The sequence below is a fragment of the Helicoverpa armigera genome, chromosome 6 (assembly GCF_030705265.1).
Source record: "Helicoverpa armigera isolate CAAS_96S chromosome 6, ASM3070526v1, whole genome shotgun sequence".
Classification (NCBI taxonomy): Eukaryota; Metazoa; Arthropoda; class Insecta; order Lepidoptera; family Noctuidae; genus Helicoverpa; species Helicoverpa armigera.
Window position 1 is genome coordinate 1,350,180 of NC_087125.1, and position 13,987 is coordinate 1,364,166.

Below are 13,987 nucleotides of genomic sequence, written 5' to 3' on the forward strand. Positions count from 1 at the left end.
CGATAACTCTATACTTATAAGTAAGGCGCACAATATTTTTTTATGTGTCCAAGGGCCATGTGAGATGATGGAAAGTATTGCTAATGGACCCCACGATTCCTTAGTGCCGTTCTGGCTGGACACCATCGCTTACATACACTAACTAATATCGTTAAATTCCTAGAAATCTCAATTTAAGAACCATTGTAGTCGCTTACGAAAGATAAAATTAATATAAAAAGAGTACCTGCTTATCAAAGTACTCTAGAATAATTACTAATTTCCTGCTAGCTTCCAATTTTGCAGTCTTCTTGTAAAATCATGAAAACGTCTCAGTTAATAATAATTGTGATCGCAATATGCGCCACTTCTAATCAAAGGCTTGTGTGTACTTGGGAACCATCCTATTTTTAGCACTGTGTTTATTTGATACTTGCACATCACATACTATTGTAACATTCTCGATTCGTGTCGAACAAGCTCCATCGTTCCTTCCTTTTGATCCAAGTAATGTAGCACTGTTTATCCTTAAAAAAATATCTTATCTTATCTTTGATTATATATTGCATCGAAAAAAGTTACTTCTTTTTAGTTTGTTTTATTTAAACCAGGTATAAGATAAAGTAAGGATGTTGGAACCGATAATGCAAATACTGAACCAAAAATCTATAATATTAGCGAGTGCATCGCCAAGCCGAAAAGAACTAGTAAGGACTATTGTAAGTATTACTATTTAATATTTTTGGACATTTTTTATAGCGTGTCGTCGTGGTCTTCCTGTCCTTATCCTAATTTTATTTGGGGATGCCGTCGTCGGCATAACGTAATTTTCTTCTTCTTCTTAATTCTCTTATCTGCAATCAAATATTCTTTCCATCTAACTTGGCTCTTATTTACCATTATTGCATAAAAAAAATTGGGATTGCACTGGATCATCACTGGATGCACTGAACTGTTTCTCCCACTGTGATGGCGGGATTAATCCAAAGCAGTGTGTGGCACATTAGTTTGCAAATATTTTGTGCGCAGGAGACTTCAGGAGTTCCACGCAGTGCATGCATACTTGTATATAAAAAAAAGGATTTTGAAAACTGCGCGTCCTGAAGTGATTCCATTGAGTTTCTCCAGAGGACCTTTTCTTTTGTTGAAAGTCGGTTGAAACTGGCGCCACAGGACATGCACGGAATAGTGATGTGATTTTTTTCTTGAATGAATGTTCCTTCTGAGTACTGGCAATTGCAACCTTGACAAGACAAATGACGTTGACGTTTTTAGCGATTTGAATTTTTACCAAAAAAAAAGTTCAAAAAACGTGCTATTGTTTATGTTTATGTCCTATGTGTATGTAAAATTAATTATAAAAGCATACAGCTTTAAGCAAATATGTTGCAACCGGTTATGCACATTTTGAAACAAAAAAGTATAATTTTAGCTAGTGGATCACCGAGACGAAAAGAACTTATTGAAAATATTGTAAGTACAGCCAGCTTACAGCTAACCTACTAACCAATGCAGGATTCTAGATCGAAGATATATTATTTCTTATTTTTTTCAGGGTCTCAAGGTTACACTATGCCCATCGTTATTTGAAGAGAACCTAGATCCAAAGAGTTTCAATAGTTTTTCTGAATTTGTAGAAGAAACTGCATTGCAAAAAGTTTTAGAGGTTGAGAAAAGACTTTTATCAGAGGGAAAGAGGCCTGATGTAGTTATAGGTGCCGATACAATGGTTACTTTGGGTAAAGAGATGTTTGGTAAACCTACTTCAGAAGCAGATGCATTTAACATGTTATCACGGTGATTGTTTTTTTTTTATCAAGGACTGGATCAAATAATATAAATTGCACACTTAATATTTACCTACTATTAAAGACAAGCTGTTAACAGTGCGTCATGTTGCTGATTCTGAGCCATGAAACCTTTGAACATTTGATGAAAAAAATCATCATTACATAATTTTGCAGCTTATCAGGCCGTGGCCACACAGTGTACACAGGAGTGGTGGTCAAGACACAACACAAAACTGTGAAATTCACTGAAAAAACCGATGTCTTCTTTGGCAATGTGGATGACAAGCAAATAAAGGGCTACATTGCTACTGGAGAACCTATGTAAGTTCCTTGTGTCTTATTTCTTATTTACTACTAGCTTTTTCTCACGGTTGATGAACTTCTTCCCTTACCTGGCTTAAATACAACCAGGCATAATCTAGCTTCCCAACAGTGAAAGAATTTTTCAAATCGATCCAGTAGATTTCTGAAATACCTTCAAGGTACAAACAAGCAATGTCATTTTTCATCTCTATAATATTAGTTAAGATAACATGTATAATAGACATAATATATCTCCCTAGAGATGTCAAAACCCATTTTTATAAATTGCTATTGACGAAGATGACTGACCATTCCCAATGTTATAAAAGAGCCAAAATTCAGAAAATGATAATCAAATTGAATTGATAAGCATTTTTGCAATATTGGGTGTGGTCAGTTATTTTTCCTGCAAGTACTATCTTTGATATGCTTTTATCAAACATTATCAGTTTTATAAAATATGTTTTCAGGGACAAAGCCGGGGGCTATGGTATCCAAGGTGTGGGGGGTACATTTGTGGAACGAGTGGAGGGGGATTACTTCACTGTTGTTGGCCTCCCACTGTATAGGCTCAGCTCAGTACTATATGACATGTTCAAAGACCAAATATGATGTCATTTATGTATGTTTGTTCCACTAGTACAATGATGCAATAGTTCAATATTAGTTATAAGGAAATAATATAAAGTGCTCTACAGTATCAGTAATTATAATAATCAACAAATAGTATGTTGCAAGGTGATAACAGTAACAAATGAAGGTTTTAATAAGTGTCATTTAATCTATGAAAAGAGGAAGTATAGTTAACTATAAAAGGCTCTTGTATTATTCCACATGGGATTTTGAATTAGCTATGCCATTTATTATAACAGTATCTATTTTTTTGTAATAATAATACAATTTGTAATAGAATTATACAATTCCCTTATGCTGTGATGTGATTGTTTACCTATCAGAATATAAGTGTAACTTATACTAGTTAATTTGTTATGTTTTACTTACAATGACTTAATAAATGTTGTTTTTCAATATATTTTAAAAACTTTTTTTTGGTTGGTGGGAAATCATTAGATAACAGATTGACCACTATGAATAGTAGCTGTTCTGTGGTAGTAGGTGTGTAGACTTTATTTGAAATATTGTCTAGATATAGTTGACACCTAGATACTTTTAAACCATGTACAGCTCTCGCAATCTGGAAGGCGGAATAATCGGAGTTCAAATATGCACATGTGGCCTATGTTAAAGTGTAACTATACGACACACGCAGCGACAAAAAGTTTGGCGGGAACTATATCTCTATTACTTTCCTAGTTATAAGTAAATGAACGTGACTCTGTGAGTCTGACCATCGCAACACGAAGCTGATTGTTTACTCGATCGTTACTCGTGTTTCAATATGCAGACAGGTTATAATAAAATTATGGCCTCGTGTGCATCTACTTTGAAGTAGGTATATAAAACCCATAGGTTAGATGGATTAACAGAATAGTGCCTAAATTAAGCAATCAGGCGTTACTTTGCGGAAATCTCGGACATAAAATGTTAACATATAACATATAGGTATAACATAAAATGCTAGTTAAGTGTGTGCGGGTTCGATTTAGATCAGACAATTTACTAATTTGTTTAAATCATCAACATAGCGCTCTCACAGCCAATTTCTTCATCAAAAGTAAAATTCAAAGTAAAAATCAAAGTAATGTCTAAAGTAACAGTAACGGTAAAATTCGCTTTTTCTAGGTATTAGTTTTGCTGTCACTTTAGCCTCGAAAAAACGATTTTGACCGTTACTTTTACTTTAGAAATTACTTTGACTTTTATGTTTGATGAAGAAACTGGCCGTAAGCCTTCTAGCCGCAAAAATAATAAGGGTGGCAAAAGGGTCAACTTTTTCCCACAAAAGCGAGTCAGGTAAGCAGGCAGAATTACCCACCTAAACACTGCAGCCTGACAAGACAATACCGGCGTGGGCGCATAATTACGCAAGTAATAAGCACATAATTTTCTCGTCGTTCGTGTTCCTACTTCATTAGCTAGGTTTTCCGTGTATTTATGCGATCCATTGTGTCGCGATGCTCTCGTTTCGATGGCTGTCATAACGCATGGGAGCCGAGCGCGGAACTCTTACGTATCGATTAGAAGTGCTTCTCGATATTAACGGATTATCGATAAATCGATAGCGGGAAAAGGTCGTGAGATTAGTACTTGTCTATAATACTTAGGGAGGTACAGGCACAGTATCTATCTATTTCGCGAGATTCAATATAGGCAATACAAGCGTTAACAGAGTTACATACATGCACTAATTTCCCAGCGCGATTAACAATAAATAAACATCTGTCGATACACTGCCGGCCAACCATCTCTAACCTCATTATTTTTTGAGTCGGACAAGATCCCACTACGCCTGCTCTAATAAAAAAATCTATCGTGCTCTGTGGGAACTTGAGATTTTGCCACCTGTGCGCATATTTTGTATTCCGAACGAATTCGTTTTGGCGCGTCGAATCACGCCCATAACAGAAAATGCAGTTTTTATTGTAAAGATACATAAATAAGTGAAGATAATGTTTATCTATGTTTTAAGGTCTTTACCAATGATTGATAAACGAGGTGAACCGAGTAGATTGATGTTGTACCTAGGTAACGTTATTTTTGGCGTGATTTGAGTTTCCGATATAAACAATTCGACAGTTGTACCTAAGTACTTAATTTAAATGGGTAATTATTTCACACATAATTTTTTGATAATTAAACCGGGTGATGTGTAGAAGCAAAGGTAGAATTATAATAGCCGATCCTGCTACAACGACTAAAGTATGAAACTAAAACATTTCCTTCCAGTAGTAAACCTATTAATCTTACTTCCGTATTATAATAAAACAATCCTCAGCATCCAAATCTCACCTACATCCGTATAGAGTAAAAAATCGGCGGGGTGTGGGAATCGCGGGCAGATGCGGTATGCAGCGCTCCGCGGCATGTGGCTACACAATGCATTGGCATACATAAGAATATGCCAGAAGGTTCAAAGGAAATACAGGTTCTAGTATTTCTTCGTTTTCGAAATAGGAATGCACGTTCTAATTGATTGTTTAGGTACTTTAGCTTTAGTAAGTTTAGCTTTACAGCTAGCCAGAGTTTGAAATCTGCCTACAGGCCAAGAATAAGCTGAGCGTGCAACGAAAATTGACGTATGTTTTTCAAATAACCGTCAATAGACAATTTTATGGTCCGATTTTTTTTAATTGTATTTTTTACAGGTTAAAAAATACTTATGTAAGTTTTCGTATGTCACGCAAATTGGACCTTCTGTGCTATATTTTTTAAATAAATAGAATATATGTATAGGAAGATAATAGTGATCATCTGTGATGTTTTGGACAACTCTCACGGCTTCGCTAGGAGTAGGAAGGAGTTAATTAATTTAATTGGGATATTTATTGTAAGAGCGGTTAGTGATTACAGCGGGTTGCCATGAAAAATTGGTTTGTCTGAGTAAGATTTTTTGAGTAAAGTTTCTTTGTGGGTAAAGTTTACTCTATTTTTCAAGGGGTTTGGGCAATGGGCCTTCAGTTTAACAACTTCGCACTCTGCTAGCTAGGTACCCATCATGACCACCATTTGTAGACCATGCAGTGTTTAGTGCGAAACATGCTGGAGGTTTGAACTCATCTCGTGGCACCTGAAACCAAGAACTGACATAAATCGGTCACATTGGCATACTTCGTTGATGCTAATTAACTTTACGAACACAAAAGATCGCATGCGCATGTGTTTCAGCTTAAACGTTAAAATGCAACATTGTACATGTTTACTTTAAGCGGAAAGCTCAAGTTCATTACAAAATTAACCGTGTGTATGTTTGTCGCTAACGTTCCCCGAAACAATGTTACCCCTTTGAAGGGCGGCCGTTTCCGGCGCGTCCGGGCGGTTTCCGGCGCGAGAATAGACAATGTCAAGTTCGCATGCGTGTGCGCAGCCCTTGTTGCTGCGCACTGTTTCACTTGAAACACGGTACTCGACATTTTGTAAATGGGTTCGAAACAGACAAAGGAAGCAGAAACAAAGTAGTTACCACGTAGGTACAAACCTTTCGATTATGAAACTAATTGATAGGTAGATTAAAAGGTAAAATAGTTGTTTACAACATAACATTTTGAAAGGGATTCGCCTACGATAATATATTTCAGTGGGCGATATATTTAAGGTCATATATGGCCATGTGTTGAGCTTACAGACGCCCACGTTTATTCTTTGTGTTAGGAAATAAGAGCCTTTAGCCCTTATACTACTTTAGCCTTAGCCTTCGTTGTCAAATTAAAACTATTTTCTCTACAGTCTATGGTCTAGCACGAGTTCGTAATTCAAACGCTTATAATTTATTCTTTGTTTAGAATTTTGTAGGAGGAGGTGGTGTGATTTTTATATTTTCTGTAAAAAGTTATTGGTTTAACAAAATAGTTGTGCAATGGTTTTATGGTTTCTGTATACTCGCACAGAACTAAGGGTTGTGCTTTGGGATATTTTATCTTTGATCATGCAGTATCTGAACTGGTTTGATAGCAAACTGGAGTGGACATAAGAGATTGGAAATCAAAATATGTAAGTGACCTCCATTTATAATATTAAAAGGGTTTTTCTTCTGCCCACTATCGGTGGGCGATGATTAAGGCCGTAGTTCGCCATGTGTTGAAAATTTACCAATATGTTCGCCCACCAGCCCTTTGGGCTTATATCCGTTTTTTTAGATAACACTAAGTAGGTGGCAGTTGTAACTGCGTACCTAATTTATTAATTTGTCGATTGATATTTGATGCAATGTCACCCACACTTGACTATATGTGCATAGGTATGTTGTTGAATGTATTATCTGATATCTCGAGTATTTTACAAAAAAATCCCCAGAGTATCCGCTTGTGACAATCGGATTTATTCAATTAGTTAGCAATTACTGCTGACAAGGTTTATAGTTTGAATCTGAAATATTAGATAAATATTATTGACTGCAATACCAAAATTAGACTTAAATTAATTGTCTACTACATTGTTTATTAAAATAATAATATTACGTAATCGTAGCATCAGTTCTCACGCCCAGCAGTGGGTGTCTCGCCCACTGTTGTCCCCGATACGGTAAAATAGACAAATTTGAAGTTTCATACTTCCATATCAGGAAATTTTGGTAGTTGTTCCCGTGTTTTTACAACCTTTGTCACTGACCGCGTATAAATAGGCAGTTTGTTTGTAACTTATATGATTATTATTTAAAATTATGCAATTTGAAGCTGTGGAACATTGTTGTTATCTCTATTTGGGCAAGTGGCAAGTTTATAGGCTTTTCAAGTTTTTAAATAACTTCCCTTTTTGGGCAATACTTCTTAACCTATAAGTAATCGATAATTTGAGTACATACCTACTGATAATGAATTATACTTATCTTAATTAGCTTAATTCTTGTGAGTTGCTTGTCTTATATATTTTCGCCTGTAGGTACAAAATATTCTTACGTAAACCTGATTTGTAACTTCCCTTTCCAAAAAAATAATAATTTCTATTTTGTGACTTAGCAAGACCACTTGTATTTTTAAATGTATTTTGAAAGAAACCATTTTCCTTGTGTGTGTGTAGGCATTTCACATGCCTATGTGAAAAAACAATCAATGCCAAATGGTCACAAGGGAAATGATTTTTTTCCAAAATACATTTCAGTGACTTCACCACGGAAGACGGGCAAATCAACTTTACAAAACCGTTCATCTTAATAACATTAACTTCTGCGTACCTACTTCACTTTAACAACATTGTGTAATCGTGTCGATACAATACAATCGTCAGGGCTCCAGGGTCTGAAGGTCAAGTGACCAGCGGGGGCGGCTTGACCACTCGTGGGCAACGCTACCAATATGGCGGCCGTTACTATAAGACTTGTTTACGATCAGTCGGGTAAGCAAGGCCGGTAGGTACGTGAAATGTCACATGTGGTTACGTAAGTGGGTAGTGGATAATTAAAGGGCATTTTATTGTTTGTCTACTGTTGTATGTTGAAGCTTGTCCTGAAACTGTAGGTTTTCATACAAACTTCGTTCATAGAAAACCTAACTTAGACTTGATCTTCCCAAAACTACCAGTTACATGTTTCATTGCAAACAAAGTTTGTTGCAGACTCACAATAATCTATTAATTTCCCAGATCCTAGATTGTACCTATCATTGAACCTCGAACTTCGAAAACTATACTTTGATATTCTGTTTTCTCTCTAGTCTTCACCAACCCATCTGTCAGTATAATCTTCGCTTAAAGAGATTGATAGAAGACCTATTGATATTGATAGGTACCTAAGTATAGGTACTATACCCAGAAACAGTACGGTACAACTATGTATCATTTTATAGGTTTACGCTAACTGACTGGCAGACAGACCTAATTAAGTTTTTATCTCAGCATCAATAAACAACTGTTCGCTCACGTTACGTTCCATGGAAGCTCGAGTGTGGGAGCGGTGTCGGGTTCGACTCCCGCGCAGCACAATCGCCACAGATATTGCTCAACCGATATCAACGGTAGTTACTGTAAAGTTATGAGCAATAAAAGGGAAATTATTTCATCTTACAATGGTTCTTGGAAAATTTTTCGACTAGATAGTGAAACCTGTATTTGCTGTGTGGTTTCTCCAAACTGGGAAGAAACTACTCGTAGTTGTATGCCAAAGATACTCACCATTAGTTATTAGCTTATGGACATAGACCTCTAGCTTCTAAGCTTCATCTTTCGTTTACCTACTCCCAAAAAAATTCCAATATAAGGCTTTAATCTGACTCATGTTTTCCTTCAATGTCTTCTTCATCATCTTGGTCGTATCCTCAAGACAGAGGAACCGATTCTGCACCAAGATACGGCTCTCTACATTAAAATTAACCTCATAGAACCCCAATCCAACTGCTTATTTGTGTTTAAATAACAAATGAGAATCAGAGTGTAAGACAAACACTTTTACAACCATAAACTCATTCGATACCTGTACCGTTAATTGTATTGTTACATGGCAACACCTTACGTGTCTGGTAGTGGCGTGAAGTCGGTTTTGTTGAGCGCTGATCATTAATAAGTTGGTAAGACAAAAAGCGTGAGAGCTTTAATGATGATCACGGAGGCTTAGCTACATGACACTTTCGTGTATCGGGTTAACGGAGCTCTGGGTGGCATCAGGAAGAGGCTTCGTGTTTCTACGTTAGTTGGCGGAATATGTTTAATTGATGTGTTGAGGATTCCATTTTTATCGGTTGCCGTTTTATTGTTTGTTGTCCCATTATGAAAGCTTATCATCTATTCGTTAAAATTTAACTTATAAACGCATTTGTAATCACTAAATCAACCATCTATCGTACCATAACCTGATAGTTTGAATTCGACTACCTTCTGTTTCCGGAGTGAAACGGAAGGAGCCTGTCTATATAGGCTGATCTGCGTTAGTAAACGTTGAAAGTAATGTTTGCTTTCTCTGTGTGTTAAGTATTTTGAGGCTAACTATCCATATAGCCCTTTAAATGAGTGAATTCTTTCACTTTCCTCATAAGCACGATATAACGGTGTTCATTTGTTTCGGTGCCGATATTAAAACCAGCTGCTAACCCACCTTCGGATAACTTAATTTGTTGAAACTCATTACTACTGCACATTACCCTACTTCGCAGAGGTTGTGTCACATCGTACGCGATTCGCGGTTTGAGATTGTCGATCGTATAAGCGTAGGTTACAGCTACAGCTAGCTAGTTAGATAATATAAATTGCACAAATTCTAGGCGATTTTAAAACGGTTTTTCTTTTGACGGTTCATCGTTCAGACTCAGATTCATGAGTTACACATTACAGTTGGTTGTTTAATTATTATTGTTATGGTGCATGGGGGGTCACTCAATTCTCTCACAGAGTGGTGTTTCATCAGATACCCCACTTTGTTCCTGCAGGTCGGAGCAAGGATCCAACCTCTAGCACTCGCTCTCAGTGTGACCAAGTCTGTACCTCCAAGCGGCCTGTTTTTACCCGGCATGTCGCGGAAGCGGGTGATTCCCACGCATTGCTTACCGACCTTCCAGCTCCTAACAATGGCTGTATCTGGTGCCATCTAGCGGTTATAACTTATGACCGACATTTTTTTATTTTACTGACAAGGCTGGCAAAATGAATTAAGCTTTTTGTGAAAACTAGTGGGATCTTTAGCGCGTTTCTTTGGTTAATTATCATTCTGTGGTTTTTAGCTTTTCATTGGCTTTTGAAAAATGAATTAAGGTATTGATTTCTGACAATTACGCGAATATTAGACATTTAAATAAAACTACTTTTACGGATTTTATCGCGGTTATATTATATTATTTAATCCCGACGTTTCGGATCCTTTACAGCATCCATGGTCACGGGCAGACTAAGGTGTTGGTCGTCTTGATATATTAGTTACAAACAGCTACCCTACATTTTGTTAATTATTATTGACAATCCGATTCACCTCGAAAAATACCGGTAGAAAGCATTATAAAATATGCAACGTGGAAGACTGCCTGTTTAAAAATAAAATCAATAAACATGATTCGGAGGCGATACGTCAGGACATTTCGTCTGTATTACGTCGCAACATACTGCCCAAACCGAATCTAAATGAAAATCAATATCTAGCGTTAAAAAACCTTCGCGACAGGCCTGAATTAACAATTCTACGTGCAGATAAAGGTAATGCTACGGTGGTGATGGATACGTCAGATTACAATGATAAAATACAAGACCTTTTATCGGATGTAAGTACATATAAACAAGTGAAGACCGACCCCACAACAAAAACATTGAAATCAACTAGTGATTTGATAAAAAAGTACTCCGAAACATTGAATCTAGACGTAAAATACCTAGTTCCTAGCTGCGCAAAACCACCAAAGCTGTATGGGCTACCGAAGATACACAAACCTAATGCTCCACTACGACCAATAGTCAGCCAAATCGACTCACCAACCTACAGATTGGCTCAACATCTGGCTAAAGTACTTTCACCATTGAGAGGAAACACAGCAGCATATGTAAAGGACTCGTACCATTTTGTCAGTGAAATAAAACACCTACAACTAGCTAACAATGAAACTATGGTCAGTTTTGATGTTCAGTCATTGTTTACTTGCTTACCCGTTGAAGACTGCATCAAGATTGTGTCTAAGAAACTAGCAGAGAATAACATGCCTACTGAATATGCTGAACTGTTAAAACATTGCCTAACATCTGGCTATTTACTGTGGAATAATCACTTCTACACGCAAGTGGATGGTGTAGCAATGGGCTCCCCAGTATCTCCCATTGTTGCTGATATCTTCATGGAGGATTTTGAGGAGCGAGCCCTGCAATCTGCACCCGTAACACTCAAATTCTGAATACAAAAAAAATATATTTTAAAAAAAGCGTGGGGTGCATGGTGTCAATAGTTATAAATATTTTATTGACAGATATGAGTACAGTGATTTTAATTTCGATAATATCTTTAAAAGCACCCCACGCTTTTTTTAAATATTTTTTTTTTGTATTCACACTATTATTATCTTATATTCATTGAAATTTTTAACACTGTTTTCTTAATTTAAATTCATTAAAATTTATTTTCTATTTTTTAGTTCGTTTTTCTATAAAAAGCGTGTTTTTTTAGTTTTTTTAAACTATTATTTATTTTCTACTTTTTAGTTTGTTTTAAAACTATTATTTGTTTTGTAGAATTAAAATTCTCTTTAGTATACAAAAAATTGTCAATATTAGAGAAAACGGCTAAAGATAATTATTGGAAATAAAAATTAACATCGAGTCCTGCCTTATCGACTGTAGAGAAAAATTCTAGAAAATTTTAATTAATTTTCTTACCTTATCGACTATAGATGAAAATTATATAAGTTAACAAAAATCATATTTTGCAAATTGAAAAGCCTAGAAGTCGGTGTCTAATGGATGTTACTAAGTTAATTTTGCCACCGACTTCTAGGCCGATGCACCTAAAATTAGTTTTTTTTTTGCTTTTTAGTGTTTTGGGAAGTCGGTTTAATTTTTTGTGTAAAAAGGTTATTTATTTAAAGCTTTTCAGTGATACGAATAGTTGTCACTATCCATACAAGTGGGAAGTTCTCATCAATACAAAGAATATAAGTCCAAACGAGGTATTTTACATATTCAGTTGTCGAGTTCCCTCGACTTTCTCTGGTCTCCATCATCAGGTCAGCTCCAAACCTTCCCTGTTGCATAGGTCTTGTCAATACGAATAATTTAAGCCCAAACACGAGGTACTTTACATATTCAGTTGTCGAGTTCCCTCGACTTTCTCTGGTCTCCATCATCAGGTCAGCTCCAAACCTTCACTGTTGCAAAGGTCTTGTCAATACAAATAATTTAAGCCCAAATACGAGGTAGTTTACATATTCAGTTGTCGAGTTCCCTCGACCCTCTCTGGTCTCCATCATCAGGTCAGCTCCAAATCTTCACAGTTGAATAGTGCATTTACCCAGCCATCTTCTCTATTGAAATTTGGATGTTTTTTACACGCTTTTTATTAGCTTCACCTGTATGTTTGTATGTTTGTAGGTTTGTATGTTTGTTTGTAACCGACTTCTTTGGGCGCGATTTTGACCCACTTTAAACGGCCAGATTTCGTTCAAACTTTGTAGATTTATTGAGGACCGATGACAATACACTAATTTGATAAAATTATTCCATTTTTAACCGACTTCCCAAAAAGGAGGAGGTTACACACACACATCGATTACTCCGAGATTTATAGACCGATTTACGTGATTCTTTTTTTATTCGACTCGAAATAGCTGTCAGTTGGTCCCATAGTCATCAGGTCAGGATCTGATGATGGAAACCCTGAGAAATCGAGGGCAACCTTCAAAAGTTGTAGGCATACATAGGGCAATAACTTGACACTCAGGTGTACGCCATACCACCTGCTTGGAATCCCATCATAGAAACTATTAAATCAAAATCCAAGCCTACAACTGCTCGACCTAAGGATACAGTGAGCTAGTTTTGCGTGAATCGGATTGTCAATAATAATTAACAAAAATGTAGGGTAGCTGTTTGTAACTAATATATCAAGACGACCAACACCTTAGTCTGCCCGTGACCATGGATGCTGTAAAGGATCCGAAACGTCGGGATTAAATAATATAATATAACCGCGATAAAATCCGTAAAAGTAGTTTTATTTAAATGAATTAAGGTAGTCCCTGGAAGGTAGCTACTATGCATAACGTTGTAAGGACGGACTAAAAGTAGTTCAGAATTGACGTAACGGCACATATATACACTTTTTAAATGAATACCTTAATATATTAGGTAGAACTAGTAGATATTTGCTTGTAGCATGTTGCGGTGGCTGTATGAAGCAATGTTGTGGTCAACAAATCAATTGCAATTAATTCTGTGGTGCCGATGGTCTACAATGTCGTCAATACTCGTATAGTTGCAACAATGCATGCAACTGACTCTTAGTGGTTATTTCAAACTAAATAACTCCTTTCACTGGTAGATAGGTACTTGGACTGGTAGACCGGTAGTGCAAGGCCGAAGAAAGAGTTAGGTTGTTCATATAATTTTGTTAGACGGTAGTTCTAAAAAAATGAGACTTTATCATTTTCATTATAATATTGTATGTCGAAATTGATGTGGCTTTCATGCGGTTCTTTTATATTCCAATCATGTTATGTAAGAAATATTAGAAGAAATTGTGCATTATGTTAAAAATAAACGTCGTAAATATAGACAATTTCATGAAATTCGTTTCACATTTCACGGTTGAGTAACATTTTGAATGCTTTTACAAGCTTATTACTTATATTTTTCTATCTTCGTTGTTTTTAATTTCTGTTATAACAGGACATATTCTTTTTGTA

At 36.2% G+C, this 13,987-nt stretch overlaps 2 protein-coding genes across 3 annotated transcripts in view; both read left to right on the forward strand.

The window, feature by feature from the left end:
* The first annotated feature begins 543 nt into the window (after positions 1-543).
* On the forward strand, positions 544-3,105 carry LOC110382072 (dTTP/UTP pyrophosphatase). 2 transcript variants are annotated; one of them, XM_021342562.3, is made up of 4 exons: positions 544-698; positions 1,535-1,776; positions 1,944-2,090; positions 2,543-3,105. In XM_021342562.3, the coding sequence occupies exons 1-4, from the start codon at positions 609-611 to the stop codon at positions 2,682-2,684; spliced, it is 621 nt and encodes a 206-aa protein (XP_021198237.3). In that variant the 5' UTR covers positions 544-608; the 3' UTR covers positions 2,685-3,105. The 2 variants fall into 2 exon arrangements, with proteins under 2 accessions (XP_021198237.3, XP_021198229.3); XM_021342554.3 differs by lacking the exon at positions 544-698 and adding an exon at positions 1,225-1,452.
* A 3,470-nt stretch (positions 3,106-6,575) lies between these two features.
* The window catches only part of LOC110381433 (uncharacterized), a 98,600-nt gene continuing 91,188 nt past the window's right edge, over positions 6,576-13,987 (forward strand). Inside the window, exon 1 of the mRNA XM_064035243.1 lies at positions 6,576-6,680. Coding sequence (XP_063891313.1) covers positions 6,679-6,680 — 2 coding nt within the window. The 5' untranslated portion in view covers positions 6,576-6,678. The remainder of the gene's footprint in view (positions 6,681-13,987) is intronic.

Coding starts and splice junctions, on each gene's coding strand:
- LOC110382072 (XM_021342562.3), top strand. CDS start 609: ATGTTGGAACCGATAATGCAAATACTGAACCAAAAATCTATAATATTA. Junction 1,777..1,943: donor GCATTTAACATGTTATCACG/GTGATTGTTTTT, acceptor ATAATTTTGCAG/CTTATCAGGCCGTGGCCACA. Junction 2,091..2,542: donor ATTGCTACTGGAGAACCTAT/GTAAGTTCCTTG, acceptor ATATGTTTTCAG/GGACAAAGCCGGGGGCTATG.